General features: G+C 37.6%; 1 protein-coding gene across 1 annotated transcript in view; it reads left to right on the forward strand.

The window, feature by feature from the left end:
* The window catches only part of kpna3 (karyopherin subunit alpha 3), a 32,761-nt gene that overhangs the window by 2,636 nt on the left and 10,491 nt on the right, over positions 1-19,634 (forward strand). Inside the window, exons 2-10 of the mRNA XM_008116525.2 lie at positions 6,711-6,755; positions 8,672-8,761; positions 8,987-9,016; positions 9,107-9,159; positions 9,257-9,352; positions 11,618-11,703; positions 13,172-13,258; positions 13,604-13,773; positions 18,311-18,355. Of these exons, the coding sequence (XP_008114732.1) occupies positions 6,711-6,755; positions 8,672-8,761; positions 8,987-9,016; positions 9,107-9,159; positions 9,257-9,352; positions 11,618-11,703; positions 13,172-13,258; positions 13,604-13,773; positions 18,311-18,355 (702 nt within the window). The remainder of the gene's footprint in view (positions 1-6,710; positions 6,756-8,671; positions 8,762-8,986; positions 9,017-9,106; positions 9,160-9,256; positions 9,353-11,617; positions 11,704-13,171; positions 13,259-13,603; positions 13,774-18,310; positions 18,356-19,634) is intronic.

Raw genomic sequence — 19,634 nt, forward strand, 5'->3', positions numbered from 1 at the left:
AGATGTTTTGATGTTTTATCATCCTTGTGGGAGGCTTCTCTCATATCCCCGCATGGAGCTGGAGCTGATAGAGGGAGCTCATCCGCACTCTCCCCGGGTGGGATTAGAACCTGGCAGCTTTCAGGTCAGCAACCCAACCTTCAACCCTTGGCCACCGGAGGCTCCAGGGGGAAAGATTAAGAAGAGAGAGTAAAGCACCCATCCCCAGCAGGGGCCCACTACTAACTACGAATGCTAAAATGAGGAAAACAAGGTGTATGTTTCTTGTAAAAGTCAGATTTTTTTTTGAGACTCAAGACTGAAAGCAGAGTGTGAAAAGAGTGGCCAGTGATGAGACTACCAGAGATGAGAAGTATCTCAGGCCTGTTCTACATTGCCCTATATCCCAGGATCTGATCCCAGATTATCTGTTTTAAACTGGATTATATGAGTCTCCACTGCCAGATAACCTGGGATAAACAGATAATCTGGGATCAGATCCTGGGATATAGGTACAGTGTGGAAGAGGCCTAAGGGCCCTTTCACACAGCCATATAACTCCAGAATATCAAGGCAGACAATCTTACAATATCTGCTTTGAACTGGGTTTTCTGAGTCCACACTGCCATATATTCCAATTCAAAGCAGAAAATGTGGGATTCTGGGTCATATGGCTGGGTTATATGGAGTCCCTGGTGGTGCAGCAGATTAAAAAGCTGAGCTGCTGAATTTGCTGACTGAAAGGTCAAATCTGGGGAGCGGGGTGAGCTCCTACTGTTAGCCACAGCTTCTGTCAACCTAGCAGTTCGCAAACATGCAAATGTGAATAAATCAATAGGTACCACTCTGGCGGGAAGGTAACAACGCTTCATGCAGTCCCAACGGAGAAAGCCGGCTGTTTGACTTAGAAATTGAAATGAACACCACCCCCCAGAGTTGGACACAACAAGACTTAATGTCAAGGGGAAACTTTTACCTTTACAATGGCTGTATGAAGGGCCCTCGGTTATCTGAGTCTACACTGCTACGTATCCCAGTTCAAAGCAGAAAATGTGGAATTTTATTCAGCTGTGTGGAAGAGATTTCAGTCTTACTATCACTTTTGTTTCATGAAAACCACAGACTTGTGTTCAGTTGTAATTAAGTAATGATTGTGTACCAGAGCACAGTAGTTGAATAATGAAAATTCTAAAGATTTGAGTGAGGTTACGGTTGTAAATAAAATTTGAGTGGGCCCCACTGATTACTAAAGTTAAATGTTTCTTGAACAGACATGAATACCTTGGATGTTTGTTTTCTAAGACTAATCAGCAGTAGATTTAGAAGAAGACTTCTGTGGGACAAAGAGGGGGAATTAGGGGCCAATTCTTCCAGATTTCAATCAGGACCATGGTGAAATCTTGTTGCTGTAGATGGCAGTATTTCCCTAAGTCTCAGCATTGTTTAATGTACAGCAAGCTGCCTTTCTCTCAGGAGCTAAGCTTAGCTCTGTAGTCTTCAGATGCTGCTCTTATAGAAAAAGGTCAGAACTGGCAAATCCACTTCTGAGTATTCCTTGCCTTGCTAAGAACCCCCTGTGAAATCCATAAGGTTGCCATATGTCAATAGGCAACTTGAAGACACACATATACACACTGTACCTTCCTCAAAAATACAGTGGGATAGGAAGACCTGTAGTTGGACTTGTCTTGAATAATATCAGTGTAATGTGACCCATGAGAAATTTTCTTATTCCACACAAATGTGATGTTTGAGCTAAGCATTGGGGGTACTATCTTGCCTTACAATTACCCAGAAGCCCAACATTATTGGAGTGAATGTATTGTAGATTAATTATGTTTTAAGATAATCTGTTGGAAATTGCAATTTAAATGTAATTAAATTGAGGCTGCAGTCTTCCAGATGTCATATATAGTTCCAGTTAAGGTTTTATTTTAGGAAAAGTCACCTACTTGCGAGACTGGTTAATAGTTTTATATATATGGATATATGGAACTTATCTGTGATTTTTGGTTATTGTAGTAAAATAGCTATGATCAGCTTCAGAATTTGAAAAAAAATCTTTAAATAATTTGTGGCATCCTTTCATGCTTCTATTTCCTATTGATAAATAACTTTGTGCATATACTGAGCTTCCTGTGTGGCTTCTTCCAGCACAATTACATTTTCTACTAAAATCGGGTCAGTTTAGAATAATTAATCAATAGTTGCTTTCCCCCCACATGGGATCCAAAGCAGCTTACACCATATGTTAAAACACTATATTGCATGTGCAGGGCAACCATTCCTGCCACCTAGAAAAACAAAGGAGACAAATAACCACAATGAACAAGATTTTGGAATAACAAAGGCCACAACCTGTTTATTGGTTACATCTGATAGCGCAGGGTTGGCAGCCACACATAGGTCCTGGATCCAGCATCAGCTAGCCTGAGTGCTGTACCAATTGCAAGAATTCCACATAAATGAGTAGAGGCCACCACACAAGGTTTTCCCTCAGGTCCACCTCCAGCTATCCAATCAGCTCAAACCAAGTGGGTTATGTGATTGGGTGACAATTTTCCTGCACGACGCAGCCTGCTAGGAAGGGAATGTCGCACTAGGAAGAGGCACCAAGCTGCAACTTGCCCCTCCCAGGGAGTTGGGTAGAGCATTTTCAAACAATCTTAATATACATTTTTTTTTTAAAAAAAGACACAATACATTTAAAAACATACATTTAATATATATTTAAAGCACTTTAAAGCCTGTTATACTTTAAAAGCAGGCATGCCTGTTTCAATAGCCCAACTAGTCAAAAGCTGGCCTGCTTAAATAAGATAGTCTTTGCCAGCTGGTGAAAAGAGAACAGAAAGGGGGCCCCTTCCTTGGCAGGGAATTCCATACCCTTTAAAAGCTTTCCTGAATCCTTACCTGTAATGGTAGAGGGACTAAGATAAAGCCTTCCCTCAGAAATCTTTAAACTCAGGCAAGCTTGTATAGAAAGATAAATTCAAGACTTGAAAGGTCAGAGCCAACACATTGAATTGTGCCTGGAAACAAACTAGGAGGTAGTGAAGCTGTTTCAGACAAAGAGTTATATGCTCTCTCTAACCAGCCTCAGCCAGAAGTTACGCTTCAGCATTTTGGACTTGCTGTCATTCCAAATAGTTTCCAAATGCATCCCTATAGAGAATAATCCAAATGAGATGTAATCCAGGCATGTGTTACCATAATAATAAGATTGGACATTTCAAGAGATGGGCATAGCTGCTAGGTGCATTAATTTTAATTGTGAAAATGCACTCCTGGCCACCACTGAAATCTGGACTTGTCCAAAGGTATGGCTAAGATAGAATGTGTACCCAAGTGTGTTGATAGAATGGAAAACAGTGTTAAAGACCAGTATCTTCTGGCTGGCATATCCAGGTGATTTCTAAATTATGACTTTTTAAAAAGCTGGTCTGACAGTTAATATATATTGATTTTATAGTACTGATCTTTTAAATAGCTGTTATATGTGATATTTTGATCTGTTGTTGTTCTTAGCCTTGATCCATGGGTAGAGGTGGGTGAGAATAATAATAATAATAATAATAATAATAATAATAATAATAATAATAATAATTTATACTATCACTATTACTGTTTTACATCTTTAAAACTAGGGAATTTTAGATCCATTTATTTTCATCATGACTATGTGTAAACACTGATGTTTAACTCTATTATTTAACGCCACCTCTCTAATATAAGCCTCTCTAATAATCTGGGTGATCAAGTCCCTCTTAGTGAAATATCAGAGGACACCAAAATTTAAGTCAAGCATTTTTCCATCTTTGGTAATATGTGAATACAGAATTTGTGAAAAATCAACAACAACTGTGCCTGAGATCTAGTGTAACCAGGCCAAAACGTGGTTCCAAGGCACCAGCACATTCTTAGATCTTGCAAGATGAGTGGCCCACATGATTCCTGGAGGTAGAGATGGTGTTACAGAGAATGCTGGACTCGTGGCACACTTACCACATTTGCCATTGCTGTCACAAACACACATCCTGAAGTTTGAGAGTGCTGTGTACATGAGGTTTTTGGATAAAACAAAAGAATAGCCCTTTGCCCTGTCCAAAAAGGGACATGTGCATTTGTGTGTCAGAATTGTCCAAATAGGGAAAAGAAGCCAGAAACATTTGAAGCTTAAATTCTGGCCATTAGAAATGGCTGAAGTGGAGAACATGATATATATTTGAAATTACTTCCTTCATGTCAGTCGGAGCATTATGAAGTATGATGGAACTGTCACACAGAAATTCTAGAAATGCGGCATTTCAGTGATGTTCCCAGAAAAACTTGATTTTCATCAAACAGACAAACTCAGGTTGCTCCTGACACGAAAAAAAAAAATCAAACAGACACACCATCTTTTTACAGCCAAAAGGATGTAAGTATGTGTGTAAACGAGAAGAACTGATAGTCTTCTAATGGTCTGTTAAATAAAGAAGCTGGTGCTACAGAGAGTGGAATAAATATTTAATAATTTATCTTCACTCAAATGATAAGAGTGGTGGGATTAGCCTGTTTCTAGTTAAAAATATGTGAGGAATTCTGAAATGAAAGGGTTTTGAAGAGCATTGCTGGTGGAGCTCAGTTTGGAGCCAGGGTTCATATTCGGTCTTATGAGATGTTGTATAGTCTCATTTTGTTTTAAATTGCATCTAACTGGGAACTTTGGGGTAGAAAATTCAGACGCACTTTGAAGTGTAAGGGGAAAAAATAGTGTTTTATAGAATTCAGTTCTGTACTGAGAACATTTTTCACTTTTAAAAACAAATATATCCTATAACTATAAAAATAGGCATGGGCAGTAGTGTCCAAATATGAAAGCTAAAAGAATAGCTGCGTAAGAGTTCTGCTGTTTAAAAGGACAGAGTGACAGTACTTTGTATGCTTATAATAATAATAATAATAATAATAATAATAATAATAATAATAATAATAGCAACTCGTTTTTATCTGCCTCTCCTTGTGATTTGAGGTGGGTTACAACATATAAACACATAATAATTATATAAAATATACATATCAACACATATTTCTACAAAATACATATATTAAAATACACACAACATTTATTAAGATGTAGTGGACACAAGATATGAGTTTAAAATTCATCATTAAAACTGGCTTTTCTCTGTCTAAAGAAGCAGAATAAATATTGTATGTCAAAAGTTCAACATTTGTTTAATTTACATACAATTCCATTTTTACTGAGGTAAAGCCATGATCCTCAAACTTTGATCCTCCAGTTGCTTGCGGCTGCTTCTCCCAGAAGCTCCAGGCAGCTTGTCTAATGGTCAGAAATTCTGAAGTCTAAAACAGCTGGAGGATCAAAGCTTGGGAACCACTGGCATAAAGTGATGTCAGCCTACATACAATGAACAAAGTGTTTTTATAATCACAGGAAACACAGAAAATATGTATGAGAGGGGAAATGACCTATAACTGGCATGATATCCCAGCATGGATTTGGTCTGTTTTTTTTTCCATGTCAGGAGCAACTTTAGTCGCTTCTGGAGTGAGAGAATTGGCTGTCTGCAAGGACGTTGCCCAGGGGATGCCCGGATGTTTTGATGTTTTTACCATCCTTGTGGGAGGCTTCTCTCATGTCCCCGCATAGAGCTGGAGCTGATAGAGGGAGCTCATCCGCACTCTCCCCGGGTGGGATTTGGTCTGGTGGTAGATGCGTATAAGGTAGACAAACTTGGTTCAGCAGTACTTCATGTGGAAATGACCTTGGGATCATTGTTGATCATAAATTGAACATCACCTAGCAGTGTGATCCTGCTGCAGATAAGGCGAATGCTATCTTATTCTTCATTAACAGAACTATAGTATCTAAGTCAAGGGGAGTAATAGTTCTACACTGTCCTCATGTAGATGGTTGTGTTTAGTTCTAGGCATCTTATTTTAAGAAAGATATAGACAATCTATAAGATATAGACCAGTGGGTTTAGAGAGGGGCAACAAAGAAGATGAGCAGTCTGGAGAACAAAACATGAGGAGAAAGTTCAAGGAGCTAAGCATGTTTAGATTAATGAAGAGAAGACTGAGGGGTGAGCTGACATAAAAAGGAGGAGATCAGATTTTTCTGTCTTATACCATTAATTAGCAGTAGACCTAATGGTTTTAATCTGCAGGAGAGTAGATTTCTGTTGACACTTAAAACAGTTCGGCAATTGCCTAGAGAGTTGCTCTAGCGCAAGCTCCTGCATTGAGCAGGGATTGGACCTGATGATTCATAAGTCTCCTTGCAACTCTGATTCTCTGAATATATTTTTTCAGTGCAAACTATGTTAGTTTTCTACAAGGTATGTGTGAAAGTATAAATACAACATATTGCTTGACTAAGAAAAGTGTGCTTCCTCCCATCCATTATTTCTCCTAGTGGGGGATGCTTCTAGTCTTGGTGCCTAATTACAGGCAAAAATAATCTGTGTTGGAGTAGTTGTGGGGAGGAGTGGGGGTACAAAACGGGCCAGTTATAGTGTCCTTGATCCTCACTTCACACTTCAAATGATTTTTGCACTCTGCTTTATAGAAATCCAGCAAATCATATTGTTTAACACATAGGAAGTGACAACCTAGTCCAATCTATATAACTCTGTGTTCTGCAAAAGTGGCTAAAGCTGAAGAAATTGAATAACCATTGTTCATTTATGTATTGTATGTTTCTAACTTTTTTTCCTTTGCAGACTATGCGAAGACATAGAAATGAAGTTACTATTGAACTTAGAAAGGTAAGTATATCACTTTTTGTTTGCCTTTTGCTGTGTTTAAAGTGATTATCAGTTTAAAATGTGTAATTAAGGGCAAAGGTGGGTTATTGTCATGCTATTAGAATGGTTTATACACTGTTGTTTTCTGATTCATTCACAGTTGTATCCCTGTGTTTCAGTCTAATGAAGTGAGTTGTAGTGTTTGCAATGTTTTATCAGAGTCCTATTGTGTTTGTTCTTTTTGTGATGATGTGTGTGCATGCACATCTCTATGAATATGTTGTAAGTTTGCATTTTTCTTCTTTTAAAAGGGCCCAGTCCATCTTTGTATTTAAATTTAAAGATTGTTAAGCTTCTGCATATTTGCCAGTAAATCCAGGGGTGGGAATTATGCTGCTCTCCAAATGATGTCAAAACTGCAACTTCCAGCACTCCTCACTGTTAATTTTGCTTACTAGAGGCCAAGGGGTGTCCTGTGTGACAGTGTCTGGGGGGGCCTCATCATTTCCACCCCTTCAGTAAGCAATAGTTTTTTCTGGGACTGGCTACTGGTGTAGCACAACTGGCCATGTCGTTGCATAAGACTGGGCTTAAGAATTGCTACAGCCTGGACAATGAAGATTTCAAGGCACTTCGTACAGACAGTATGTACGCAATGTGCCAATGTTTGTCCTCACTGTATATCTAGAGAACAGTTTACTGGAGGCGATACCCTGAATATTTGTTTCCTAATGTTTTTAAATGTATTTGTTTTTGTGTTTTATTGTTTAAATTATTAGTCACTTTGCTTTTGTCTTCCTGTCATTATTAAGTCTTTGAATAAACTATTTTATGCAAAAATTAATATATACAGGTTGCGCATCCTTTATCCAGAATTCTGGAATCCAAAATACTCCACATGTGCAGCTGAGAAGGAGACACTTTTGCTTTCTGATGGTTCAGTGTACCTAAACATTGTTCCGTGCACAAAATTAATAAAAATATTGTGTATAGAATTACCTTCAGGCTAGGTCTAACTCTATAAGGTGTATTTGAAACATCAGTGAATATCACGCTCCATCTCCAAGATCTCAATTTGTACATATAGGCAAATACAGATATTTCAAAATGTGTAACCCAAAACACTTCCAGTCCCAGGTGTTTGAATATGGGAGACTTGGTCCTTATTCCAAAGAGAAAAAGTTATACTTATTAGCTTTTAGAGATTACATTTTGGACATTACATTTTTAACAGTAAATTTAGTACCAGGGATAGAAATACATAGAAAGAAAAGAGGAAGATTTCTACACCTTAAAAAAAACCAGTTCACCATGTTTCAGCAGACTATTTATTACCATATATATTCATGTATAAGTAGACATTTTAGTTTTTTAAAAAGCCCAAAAAGTCTGGGTGGACTTATCCACTGGTCAATGTGAACATTATCTTTAAAACCTTATTTTAAAAGGAACTATCCCTTTTCTTAGCAGAGTGGTAAATGGCAATGGCTTAGGCCTATCCCAAGAGAATCTAAAAGATGCACTGCCCCTCTACTCTCTCCACCATGGCACCACTCAGCTTTTTTGAATGCCTGGGTGAGGAAATGGCGGTACTGCCAGGGGCAACTCCTTCATTGGTTGTTTCCCTTTTCCTTAGAATAGCCTCAATATATCAAACTTCATGATTTTTGTCCAAAATTTGCTGTTGACTTATACACGCGTGTATGCGGTATGTATAAGCAGTATGCATATGGGAAATGAAATAAGCCATGGTAAGCAAATAGATTTTGAACCATACAGAGACAACTTGAAAGGCTTCTTCCAAAATGTATTGGAGTGAACTTTTATTTATATATCTGAATAATAGTATTATTTTGTATACAATATTTTACCATTTACTTCTAAAGACTAGTCAATAGTTAGAAAGCATTGAAGCTTATTGTCACAATTCTTTTCAGAATAAAAGAGATGAACATCTTTTGAAAAAAAGAAATGTTCCCCAGGAAGAAAATTTAGAAGATTCAGATGTTGATGCTGACTTCAAAGCAGTAAGTGGCCTTGTTAAATCCCTTGTATAACTAGAAACCTTTAACTACTGCAGTTAGAGTAACATGGTCATTCAAAGTATGGCACTTGTAGAAAAAGAAAAATGAATTCTATTTGAAGGCGGTACCTAAATTACATGTCCTGTTTCTTGTTTTCTGAGAATATTTGACTTGTAATGGGAATTATAATTGAGAATTTTAATTTCTGTTTCTGTTTTTTTTTTAAAGCAAAATGTAACACTGGAAGCTATATTGCAGGTAAGTACATAATATGTTATTTCTTTTAACTAGATTTGTTTATTAAATATTTGACTTTTTAAACTTTCTGAAATCTATATATCGCTACAGAATGCTACCAGTGATAACCCTATTATCCAGCTGAGTGCTGTCCAGGCTGCAAGGTAGGCGTCTCTCTATACTGATATTAAAAGACTAAAGTGCAATTAATGCTTTTTTTACATTAATTTTTTATTGATTTGCTTCATTTTAATTCCACAGAAAGTTGTTATCAAGTGACAGAAATCCTCCTATTGATGACCTAATAAAATCTGGAATTTTGCCAATATTGGTTAAATGTCTAGAAAGGGATGATAAGTAAGTATTCATTCATTTTTCTCATTTGTTATTTTATGCACTAAAAGCATTCTTCAAATATATAAGCTCAAAGACTGGAGGAAATTAGGCTTTTTTACAGTTTTTGATGTAATGTTGGTCTTAATTGCATTTTCATATACTTCAAACTATTAAAGGTTTATGATAACACTGTGATGTAAAATCCCCTTAGAAGCATGCAGGTTGCACCAACTGTTTTAGGGCTTGACCTAATCATTCTAGAAGAGCCTGTATAAGTTATGCCATCCCAGTTAGATACAATCCATAGTATATTGTAACATGTTTAATAACCTTTCTGTCTGCGTTATTTCCTATTGTTATGTAGAACACACTTTAGCACAGAAAATTCCAATTTTTCATTCCAATATGAGGAAGGGTTTCTCAGGTTTTGGGATAGTAAGCAGCTTTGTTCGAGGTTCCCTTGAGCATCTGCCATTCCTTTTCTGTTCTGTGAAGAACATCATTCCTTAGTCCTCACTGCACACTTCCCAAGTAAAGGAATAAGTGGGTATGAGAGAGATTCTGTGACAGAGTGAGCACAGAGTAAGGATGAACATCTGTGGAGCTCCTTATCCCTACCTATACAAGCATACATACACATGTATGACATGCGTCCCTGTCTGGAAGAGGGATGCAAAGACATTATAAATGAAATGCTTCTTGGCTGTAGCTTGATTTTGTTCTTTACTTTGCAGTCAAGAGTAAGAACACCACAGATTGTTTAACCTTTTAAACTTTTTCATTCATGTGATGCTTAGTTTTACTGTTGATCTCCAACAGACAGTTTCAGTACAGTTGGTTCATTCAAACCTAGTGATCCCTCATGATATCTTAGTGAGAGGTTGGACATAACTCCAGGTAGAATCAGATTTTATTTTGGCTGCTTCTTTCCATGTGCAACTTTGGGTACAGCGGCATGCAGCTATATTTGAGCCCTCTGATCCTGCTTATTGAGATTATGCAGTACAGGATTGAGAATAAGGAACAGTAGGATCTTCCCGCAGACATGTCTGGTCACTGAAGACCCCAGGCTTTTCCATCTGCATTTGTCAAACCTTTTTTGCTAAAAGTAGATAATACTGGACTAAACAAATAGTGTAACATAGTAAAAGGTAGTTCCCCATGTTCTTACTGCAAGAGCTACTGCTTTCCAAAGCTTTAGGGGTAGAAAGATAACCTTCTCCTAAGGTGGATTGTTGGTTAATTAACTCAGTATTTCTTTCTCAGCATTGCCCTCACAAGCAGTAGCCTTTTAACATCACTTCCTACTCTTTAAACCAGAGATATTACATATTAAACCCGGGACCCTCTGTATGGAATATATGATACACCCTTTAGGGGTTTGCCAATTTTTTTTTTAAAGAGACCAAGGGCCTTATTTTTTTTCAGACTCAGTAGAGTGCTCATGAATAAGCTGGTCTCCATCCTGGAATAGATTTATGAAATAATACATTTAAAAATCACACTATGGACCTCACATTTGAGCTTGGATCCACTTTAAATCCCTTTTATGGAGGGGACTTTAAACAGCTCAGCCAGACAGGTCCTGGGCCTCACCAAACTACAAACCCCAGAATTCTGCAGGAGGCAGAAACCAGATTTAAAGTGGATTCATGCTCTAGTGTGAGACATCACATGCTATTTTCTCCAGAGCACAATCTTTGTTCAGAAGGCCCTCACTTAAGGTTTGCCATTATGACTGAGACTCTATTCAGAATTGCTCAGAAAGCTAACTAGGCCTGAGTTAGGTTTCAGCTCTGTGGAATGGTATGAATGGTATGAAACAACTCTTATGATACTACTTCTTACACCTTACTAGATTTTGCTGCTTCTAAGTTTCCCCCACTTTCTTGCCTTATTTATTTGTTCAGTTATTTTCTTATCTAGTTGTGTATAAATAAATTACTTTGAGTACAATTTTGTAGTTATTGTGCTGTATCAGGGGAAAAAATGAAAAGGCAAGAGACAGCTGCAAAATGTCACATATTCTGTATGTATTGAAGCTCTGCAAAAGTTCCTAATAGAAATATGTGAACACTTCATGTTATCCATATTGTTCAGAAACAATAATCAAATATTGATTAACATTATACTTAATCTTATAAAAAGATATAGCAGTAGAAAAGATAAATGATCAATACATAATAGAAATGGATATTGCATAATGTTTCAGTAGGATTTCCATACTTCTGTTTGCTGGCGTTTTTAATGGCGTAAATATTACTTTATTGTGATGTTTTTCAACAGCCCTTCCTTACAGTTTGAAGCTGCATGGGCCCTGACTAATATCGCATCAGGCACTTCTGTACAAACCCAAGCAGTTGTTCAGTCTAGTAAGTGTTCTAAGTATTTTGTTTTCCCCAAAGCCAGTAGATATAGCAAGTGCTGGGGATGTCCTATAGCAATTGTTGTATCTTGAAATGCAAGCAGAAACTGCTTCTGTAAGCTCAAATGTGGTGAAGAAAAGTTAAAAGACTTGTATACTACAGTGTGGGGAGACTTTCATTTGTTTCTTATTGGCATAAGAGTTTTGGAGTATGGTGTGTTTTGTGGAAATGATTGCTAGACTTTACCAATACCACTCTGTGCAGAGTTACAATCTTCTGGGCCATAAAGCTTTCTAGCCTTCTCTTAGTTGATGGATGGAGCCTACATTTCAGAATATAAACGTCAGTCCTTCTTTTCCTTCTGTTGTTTCTTAAAGAAGTAATTATGCAAAAAGTCAAATCTGAGTTTGGATTCTATACAGAACAGAGTTGTGATATACTGTATATTCCTGTGCATAAGTCAGAAAAAATGGACAAAAAATTATTCAAATATCGTGGGTTGATTTATCCATGGGTTAGTGCTGGAAACAGATAAGAACTATGACGCTGTCTCAATGAGTTCTATGCTCATCCCCTTTTGAGGCACTTGAAGTAAAGTGGAGTAGTGGCAGCAGTTTTAATAGAACCTTGCTGTATAAGCCCTGCAGGGCTAATGGCCTGTTTTCACAGAGGCTTACTGTATAACCCTTGTGATGTGCCACAAGGATGGAAGCCATTTTAATAAGAGCCTACTGTATAAACCCCTCATGAGGCTGGTGGCCACCATTCATAGGGACCTGTGGCGCAAGCTGGTGAGCGGCCAGCTGAGACCAATCACTCTGACCAAGAGGTCATGAGTTTGAGGCCAGCTCGGAGCCTGCATTTGTCTTGTCTTTGTTCTATGTCAAGGCATTGAATGTTTGCCTATATGTGTAATGTGATCCGCCCTGAGTCCCCTTCGGGGTGAGAAGGGTGGAATATAAATGCTGCAAATAAATAAATAAATAAATAAATAATGTATAAGCCTGTATAATCTCCCCTAGATTGCCGCTAAATGCCACTCAAGCTGGAAAAGGTGAGGAAAGAGATAGGGCCGCTTTCCTCATCCATGCCATTTTCCCCAAGTAGCCACAGGCACTTAAGCAGCGATGGCAGCTGAGGTCACCATAATAACATCCACCCTTTTTATATACACACTCCTGCTTGCGTTTTCTAAGTTTCAAGTGTGCCCCTAAATTATACCATCTGTAAGTGTACCCCTAGGTTTTACTCTTGACTTATCCATGAGTCACAGTAAAATCTGACCTCAACTTAGACACAACGTTGATTTATACATGGGTATATTTGGCCAATTAAATTTTTAAAGTCTTATCCGAAGAATGTTTTGAAATGTCAAGCAACAAATACTTAGGGTATTGCTTATAAAGAGATACCATGCAAAACTTTTATGAATTCCACATTTGACCGAAATGAGACCAGTGTTCTGCTGTTACAGATGCAGTACCTCTCTTCTTAAGACTGCTTCATTCACCACATCAAAATGTCTGTGAACAAGCTGTTTGGGCACTTGGAAATATTATTGGTAAGTACTATCCATGTTTTTTTGTTAAAATATGGCAAACATTGAAGTGGTTAAAATCTTTTTTTTTAACACTGGCATTGCCTTATCATACTATGTTTCCTCCAGGTTCTCTTATTGGTACAACAGAAACATTTATTTTAAAAATATTTTTGTAAAAAATTTAGTTTAATTTACTATGAGCATAGGAGTACTTATATTGCTCAAATTCCCATTGAATAGTATTTTTGTAGTTTACTTGTTACTAATGGGGAAACATAGAACATCAACGTCCAAGCATAAGTCACTGCATACATTTCAAGGTTTCTCCATCATGAATGTAATTTTTTAAAATTTTCATTTCTGTAGGTGATGGTCCTCAGTGTAGAGATTATGTTATATCACTGGGAGTTGTCAAACCTCTTCTATCCTTCATCAACCCCTCCATTCCCATCACTTTCCTTCGGAACGTCACATGGGTCATTGTAAATCTCTGCAGGAATAAGGATCCCCCACCACCTATGGAGACAGTTCAGGAGGTAAATAAAGAATTACAGCTAAGTACAATTACACCCCCACTTCACTACAAGCCAGCTTCCCCATAATGGCATATCTACTGTACATTTTAATGCATATTTATTTGTGCCTCATTTTACTTGAGGTTGGCTCCCCACATTGGAAGATTTCACTTTTGCGAATTTGATTATTTGCAGATTTGATTAATATCTTCTCTCTAAGAGTTTCTAGGTTGTCCGGTGTGACTCTGGGGTCAATTTCTGTTAGAGATGGATCATAAAGTTGCACTGGAGGACCTAGAGACTCTCCGGACATTTGTAGGTACTCCGGTGTGATTCTATGGTAATCTTATGGCAGCATTTGACCACAGAAGACCTAGTCCTAAAAGGTGTTTTCTCAGGTTTTAAGAAAGTGTTTTTATTTTGTGGCGGGCCTGCTCACGTAACCCCAATAAATGTGGAGGACTTACTATGCTAGTAATTAATTATACTTGTATCAGATGAATCTACCTTGTCTGACTGTGAAGTCAAATCTTTACCAACTAAAGAATGCAGGCTAATGAGCCTCTTTTCCCAAGTTTCAAGTCAATTTAAAGGGACATTATTTGAGTGTGTATACACATTTTTGACCTGTGGAAACTTAAGCCTGTACCTCAAATGTATCCTTGTAATTGAAATCGAGAATAGTAGCTAGGATAGTTGATACTAACTCCTTATCATAAATAATTTCTACAGACATTCTTGTTTTATCTTATTCCAATTAAATCTTGAGGATAAGGTAATACTGGGAGCCCCGGTGGCGAAGTGCGTTAAAGCATTGAGCTGGAGACCGAAAGGTCCCAGGTTCAAACCCCGGGAGCAGCGGGAGCGGCCGCTGTTAGCTCCAACTCCTGCCAACCTAGCAGTTCGAAAACATGGCAATGTGAGTAGATCAATAGGTACCGCTCCGGCGGGAAGGTAACGGCGCTCCATGCAGTCATGCTGGCCACATGACCTTGGAGGTGTCTACGGACAACACCAGCTTTTCAGCTTAGAAATGGAGATAAGCACCAACCCCCAGAGTCAGACATGACTGGACTTAACGTCAGGGGAAACCTTTACCTTTAATATTAAAGCTACACATTCAGGCCTTACAAACTAATGTTCAAAATGTACAGAATGGTGGCCATTGAAAATTCAAGTAACAGTCCACAGTTGATAAAATAACACACACATCATAGACAAATATATTAAGCAATAATTTTAGACAGAGAGCAGTATGTAATGTATAAAAGTCCTTAAATCTCAGTTGAAACTACAATGTATGAATAATCAGAATAATAGTGAAGATGTTGGAATTATATTCATGGCGTCTTAGATTAGTATCTTACCTCTTTCTCTCTTTGAATCAGATTGAATCACATGTTAGAAAATTCATTGTATTGGCCTCAAAACCTTCCCTCAACTTATGCATGAGGTCAACTTATATATGATAGTTTAATAATAGTTAAATTTAATCTTTGGATAATGTTAATGTCTTTGGAATTTGCAGTCATTTATTTCCTTGAAGTGAAAGCAGATTTCTTCCCTCATCTTCTACAACTGGGGTAGGGAATGTGCGCCCCTGGGCTGTATAAGGACCACAAAGTCAATTGGTCTGGCTCTGTGGCATCTGTGCCCCCCCCCCCCCCCCACATTCTCCTTCTCTGGGCAGCACAAACAGTGATCAGTTCTGAGGAGGATCGGTCTCTTCTGGAGATGTGGCTGGAGGGGAGGTACACAGTCCCAGCCGGGGGAAAACCTGCGGCCCAGACAAACTCCCAGCTAGCTAACCAGATGCCCCCTTGCCTGCTTGTACCCTCCCTGTTGGCCATGCTCCCTTTCCACCTAGGTTGCAATGCTGCTCAAGAAGTTGGAGGAACTTCCAAGCCTGTGCTGGCCAGCCAGTCCCACCTAGGTACTCTCCTCCTCCTGTAAATCAAGCCCGGCTTCCTTCCCCTTCCAGTGGTGTCAAACTCAAACTTGTGGCCTTTCAGGTGTTTTGGACTTCATGTCCCAGAAATTCTTACCATTGGACAAGCTGGCTGGGGTTTCTGGGAGTTGGAGACCCAAACATCTAGAGGCTCACAAGTTTCCCACCTCTACTTTAGCCCCTAACCCTTCTCTGTGTCCATCCAAGATCCTCCCCTCTAATTTTGTATGGCCTGCAAATGATGTTTTAAATATCTAATGACTCCTGGCAGAAAAAGGTTCTCTATCCCTGTTCTACAGCTCATTGTTGTTTCACTTTAATCCACTGGCATTTTTCCAGCATTCACTGACCAGAATTATTCACTTTTCTTGTTCTGTTTGTATGCCTCTCTAGTCATTCAGAGTTTGTTCAATGACTTTCTGAACATTCTTAGATCTTACATGCATTTTTGCCTTCAGTATTCTCCATGTCTCACCCCATCTTATCTCTATATTTGTAAGGCCAGTAAGACTTTCTTTGCTTTTTGTTCACTTAGCTCCATCACTCTCAGTTGTGCATAAGTTTTTGTTCCTGAAAACCATTTTGCTCATTTTCTCATGCTATTTTGAATACCTGGAACCTGAATATGCCTTCCTTCTTAATTTTTATCCTCAAAATCTATCTGGCAGAAGCTCTTTATGTCATCTCTTAAATCCAAAGATAGGGAATTCCGTTGGCTTGGAGTGCCATTTAAATTCATGGTCTTAGGAGTCACATTCCAGCATTAGTTGGAGAAAAATGTGTTGAGTAGAATCCAAATCATTGTTGCTAAAATAAAACCAAGCTAGTTGGGAAATATTTCCCAATTTGAACATATTTCCACCAAACATTCATGGGAGCTGAATTCCATAATGGCTGTTCAAGAGTTAATCCCACTGTGCTAGCAGCATTCCTGCCTACAAGTCACAGCACATTGCCATTGAACAGCTTTTCTGCTTATAAAGCTCAGTAGAGTTCTTTGCAGGATGTCTAAAATTTAAATATTCTCTTATGTCTGATCACTGATCAGAGATAAAAGTCGAAGATAGAGCTCACGGGCTGGAAGTTTCATATTCCTTCCTTGTTCCTGTACTTATTGAAATTAACTGAAAGCATATGTATGTAATGTACAACGTATTCTTCCTTTGCTTACTCATTCTTTTCTTCATCTTTAATATGAAATTATAGGCTCATTCCTTCTCCTTTATAAAATAAAAGACATTTAGATGATGTTATATAAAGAATAGATGAAATGAATTAGCATCCATTGGGTTTTGGTGTTTTGTTTTTGTTTTTTTGCATTTCCATTGTTTTAGCATTGCATTGTCACTTGAATGCTTACGGTAGGAATGAAGTGGACATAGCCGGCTGGATTAGTTCCTCTTTCTACCCCTGATACATGGATGGAAAAGTCATGCAGCAAACCATGGCCTTGTCTCAAGATTCCTATACCAAATGAGATAGACTAGTGAGTCAGATTTGTCCTATGACCAGCTGTTCTTGTTCCTGATTTAAACAAGATACTGCTATAAATGGAGGTTAAATGCATCTGCTTAGTGACAATCATAGTAGGGTTGGTGATAGGTAGGTATGCATGGGCTATATGTAGGGTTTGCAGTGTTGTTCAAGCTAAAACAAATCCACTGATTGCTAAATCAGATATAATGTAGAAATACTGCCTCACCTTTTAGTCTGAAACACATTATTACAGACCTTATGTTTCTCTGTACCTAATCTTTTTGCACTTCTTTTTAAAACAAACAGCAGCATTGTAAAATCAGTAGGATGTGCATCTCATCACATTTGGTTTCATCCAGAAATTATTCTGATGGAAAGACCATTTATGAGCTACCTCTGCAGCATTTTAATAAGTCCTATTTAACAGTATTAACTGCCATTAATCTACATGGAATTTCTGTACCATTTGACGCCAGAATGGTAGTGTTCTCAGAAATCTAATGCATCTGTGTGCTTTTACGGCTGCTTTACAAAACGACTTACAAACTACCTGTAAGGTATAATCTGTTATTACTGTTCTAGTGGGAATTTCCATTCCTCTACTATTTAAGTTGGCTTGAAAATCTAACAAAGCAACAGAATCCAACAGGATCTATGTTTATTTTATTTTTAAAAATCGACTTACTCAAGTTTTCCATGACCATGTTCTCAAAGCACTCACAACATAAATGGATACATATGCACAATATGACTGAAAAGGTTGTGGACAATGGACTAGAAATAGTATTGGGCTTAATAGTTTTTTTTTTATCATTTGCAAGTTGTTGATAAAATGTAAATATTCAAAATGATAAGGCAGTTTAAATCATATTTAGAAGTGAGTGTGTTCTTTTCCTTCCTCTTTTAAACTTACTTGTAATGTTAAAATAGCCGTGGGCTTATTCTTTATCCTTATATTATTAAACCCAAATATTAAAATACAGGGTGGCATGTAAGGTGCTTATTAGTTAAAATCTGGAACTACAATAAGTTATTTGATTTCTCCATCACCTAGTTTTGTATGCATGTATTTCCTTGTACATTTTGCCTTTTTCAGACATTAATGGACCATTGTAATACATTTTTCTTCCCCAGATTTTACCAGCCTTGTGTGTTCTCATATACCATACAGATATAAATGTAAGTAATTTTTTTCTGAGTATTTGAAGATATTTCCTGTTTATTTTGCCTGAGGCACTGTGTAAAAATACCTGCCTAGAAAGACATAACATGATCTGTCTTATTATTCGCTATTGTAAGAAAAATATTTTAAATATGAGATGGGTACCATGTTCAATCACATAGATTTTCAGTAATAGCTCAGTATATGGCTATTTTGTGGAATAGCTTTTTGCATGTGGTGGATCTTGAAAGGAAAAGATAAATATGGGTTGCTGAGCAGTTAGCCTAGCATGTTTCCTGTGCCTTGGACAGTTGTTTAACAGAGCAGAGTAGCTGGTTCAGTATTCCCAATAGCAACATCACCAGTCTCTAGTTGAGCTGCTTATGTTGTAGCTGCTTTTGAATTCTGAAATCCAAATGTCACTATTATAACTCACTACCTCCCATACTACAAATAACAATCATTGTGTCATCATTATTAGGTACTGTGGGCAATTAGGTCTACATCACACAATCCCACCTTAAAAGATTGCCCCCAAACAGCTTCAGGGAGGTGTGTTTGCCACTTACCTCCTTTTCAGTACATGGGAGTGATCAGGGAGGACCTGGACATCAGGTTTTGTATATTGTTTAAGGAAGTGGAGCCACATAGAGTTTAATCCATGAACATTAACAGTATCCAGTGTAAGAATACATGAAGCCTCATTTTAAATAAAATTCAACCAATTAAATCTTTTAGAATTGGATTAAAATAAGTTTAACTTAAATAAATTAAAATCAGTGTGGCGAAAAAGATGATAGAATGGAAAAATAAGACTGGAATTATGAATTGTGCTATTTTAGAATTGTGTAATTCTGGAAAAAAATATGCATTAAATGCCTTTATACTATGGTGGTATTTCTTGTGAGTCAAAGGCATGCTCTCATTTATTCGAAGACAAACATCTTACATGATCTTGTGTTGCTTCAACAGTGCTGGTTACTTTGCTGTTTAATATTACAGGATTGGGTTACAGTGCTTTTATACAGTTACCTGCTTCTAAATTAGAAAACCTTGTGCTCATATGACTAGTTAGTTGGCTTCTTCTAGAGTCCATAGTTCAGTTTCAGGCATAAAATTTGGAGCTAAATAAGATTCTAGAATAATCAATTTTGTCTCTAGAGGACAGCTAACAAACTTTGGTAGAATTTTCTTTGTATGTTACTAGAAATTTGCCAGCATAATTAATATGTTGATACTATTACTAAAACTAATCTGTTATTTTAAAAAGTTATAATCAGCCTTTATTATTTAGAT

This window comes from Anolis carolinensis, chromosome 1 (genome assembly GCF_035594765.1).
Source record: "Anolis carolinensis isolate JA03-04 chromosome 1, rAnoCar3.1.pri, whole genome shotgun sequence".
Classification (NCBI taxonomy): Eukaryota; Metazoa; Chordata; class Lepidosauria; order Squamata; family Dactyloidae; genus Anolis; species Anolis carolinensis.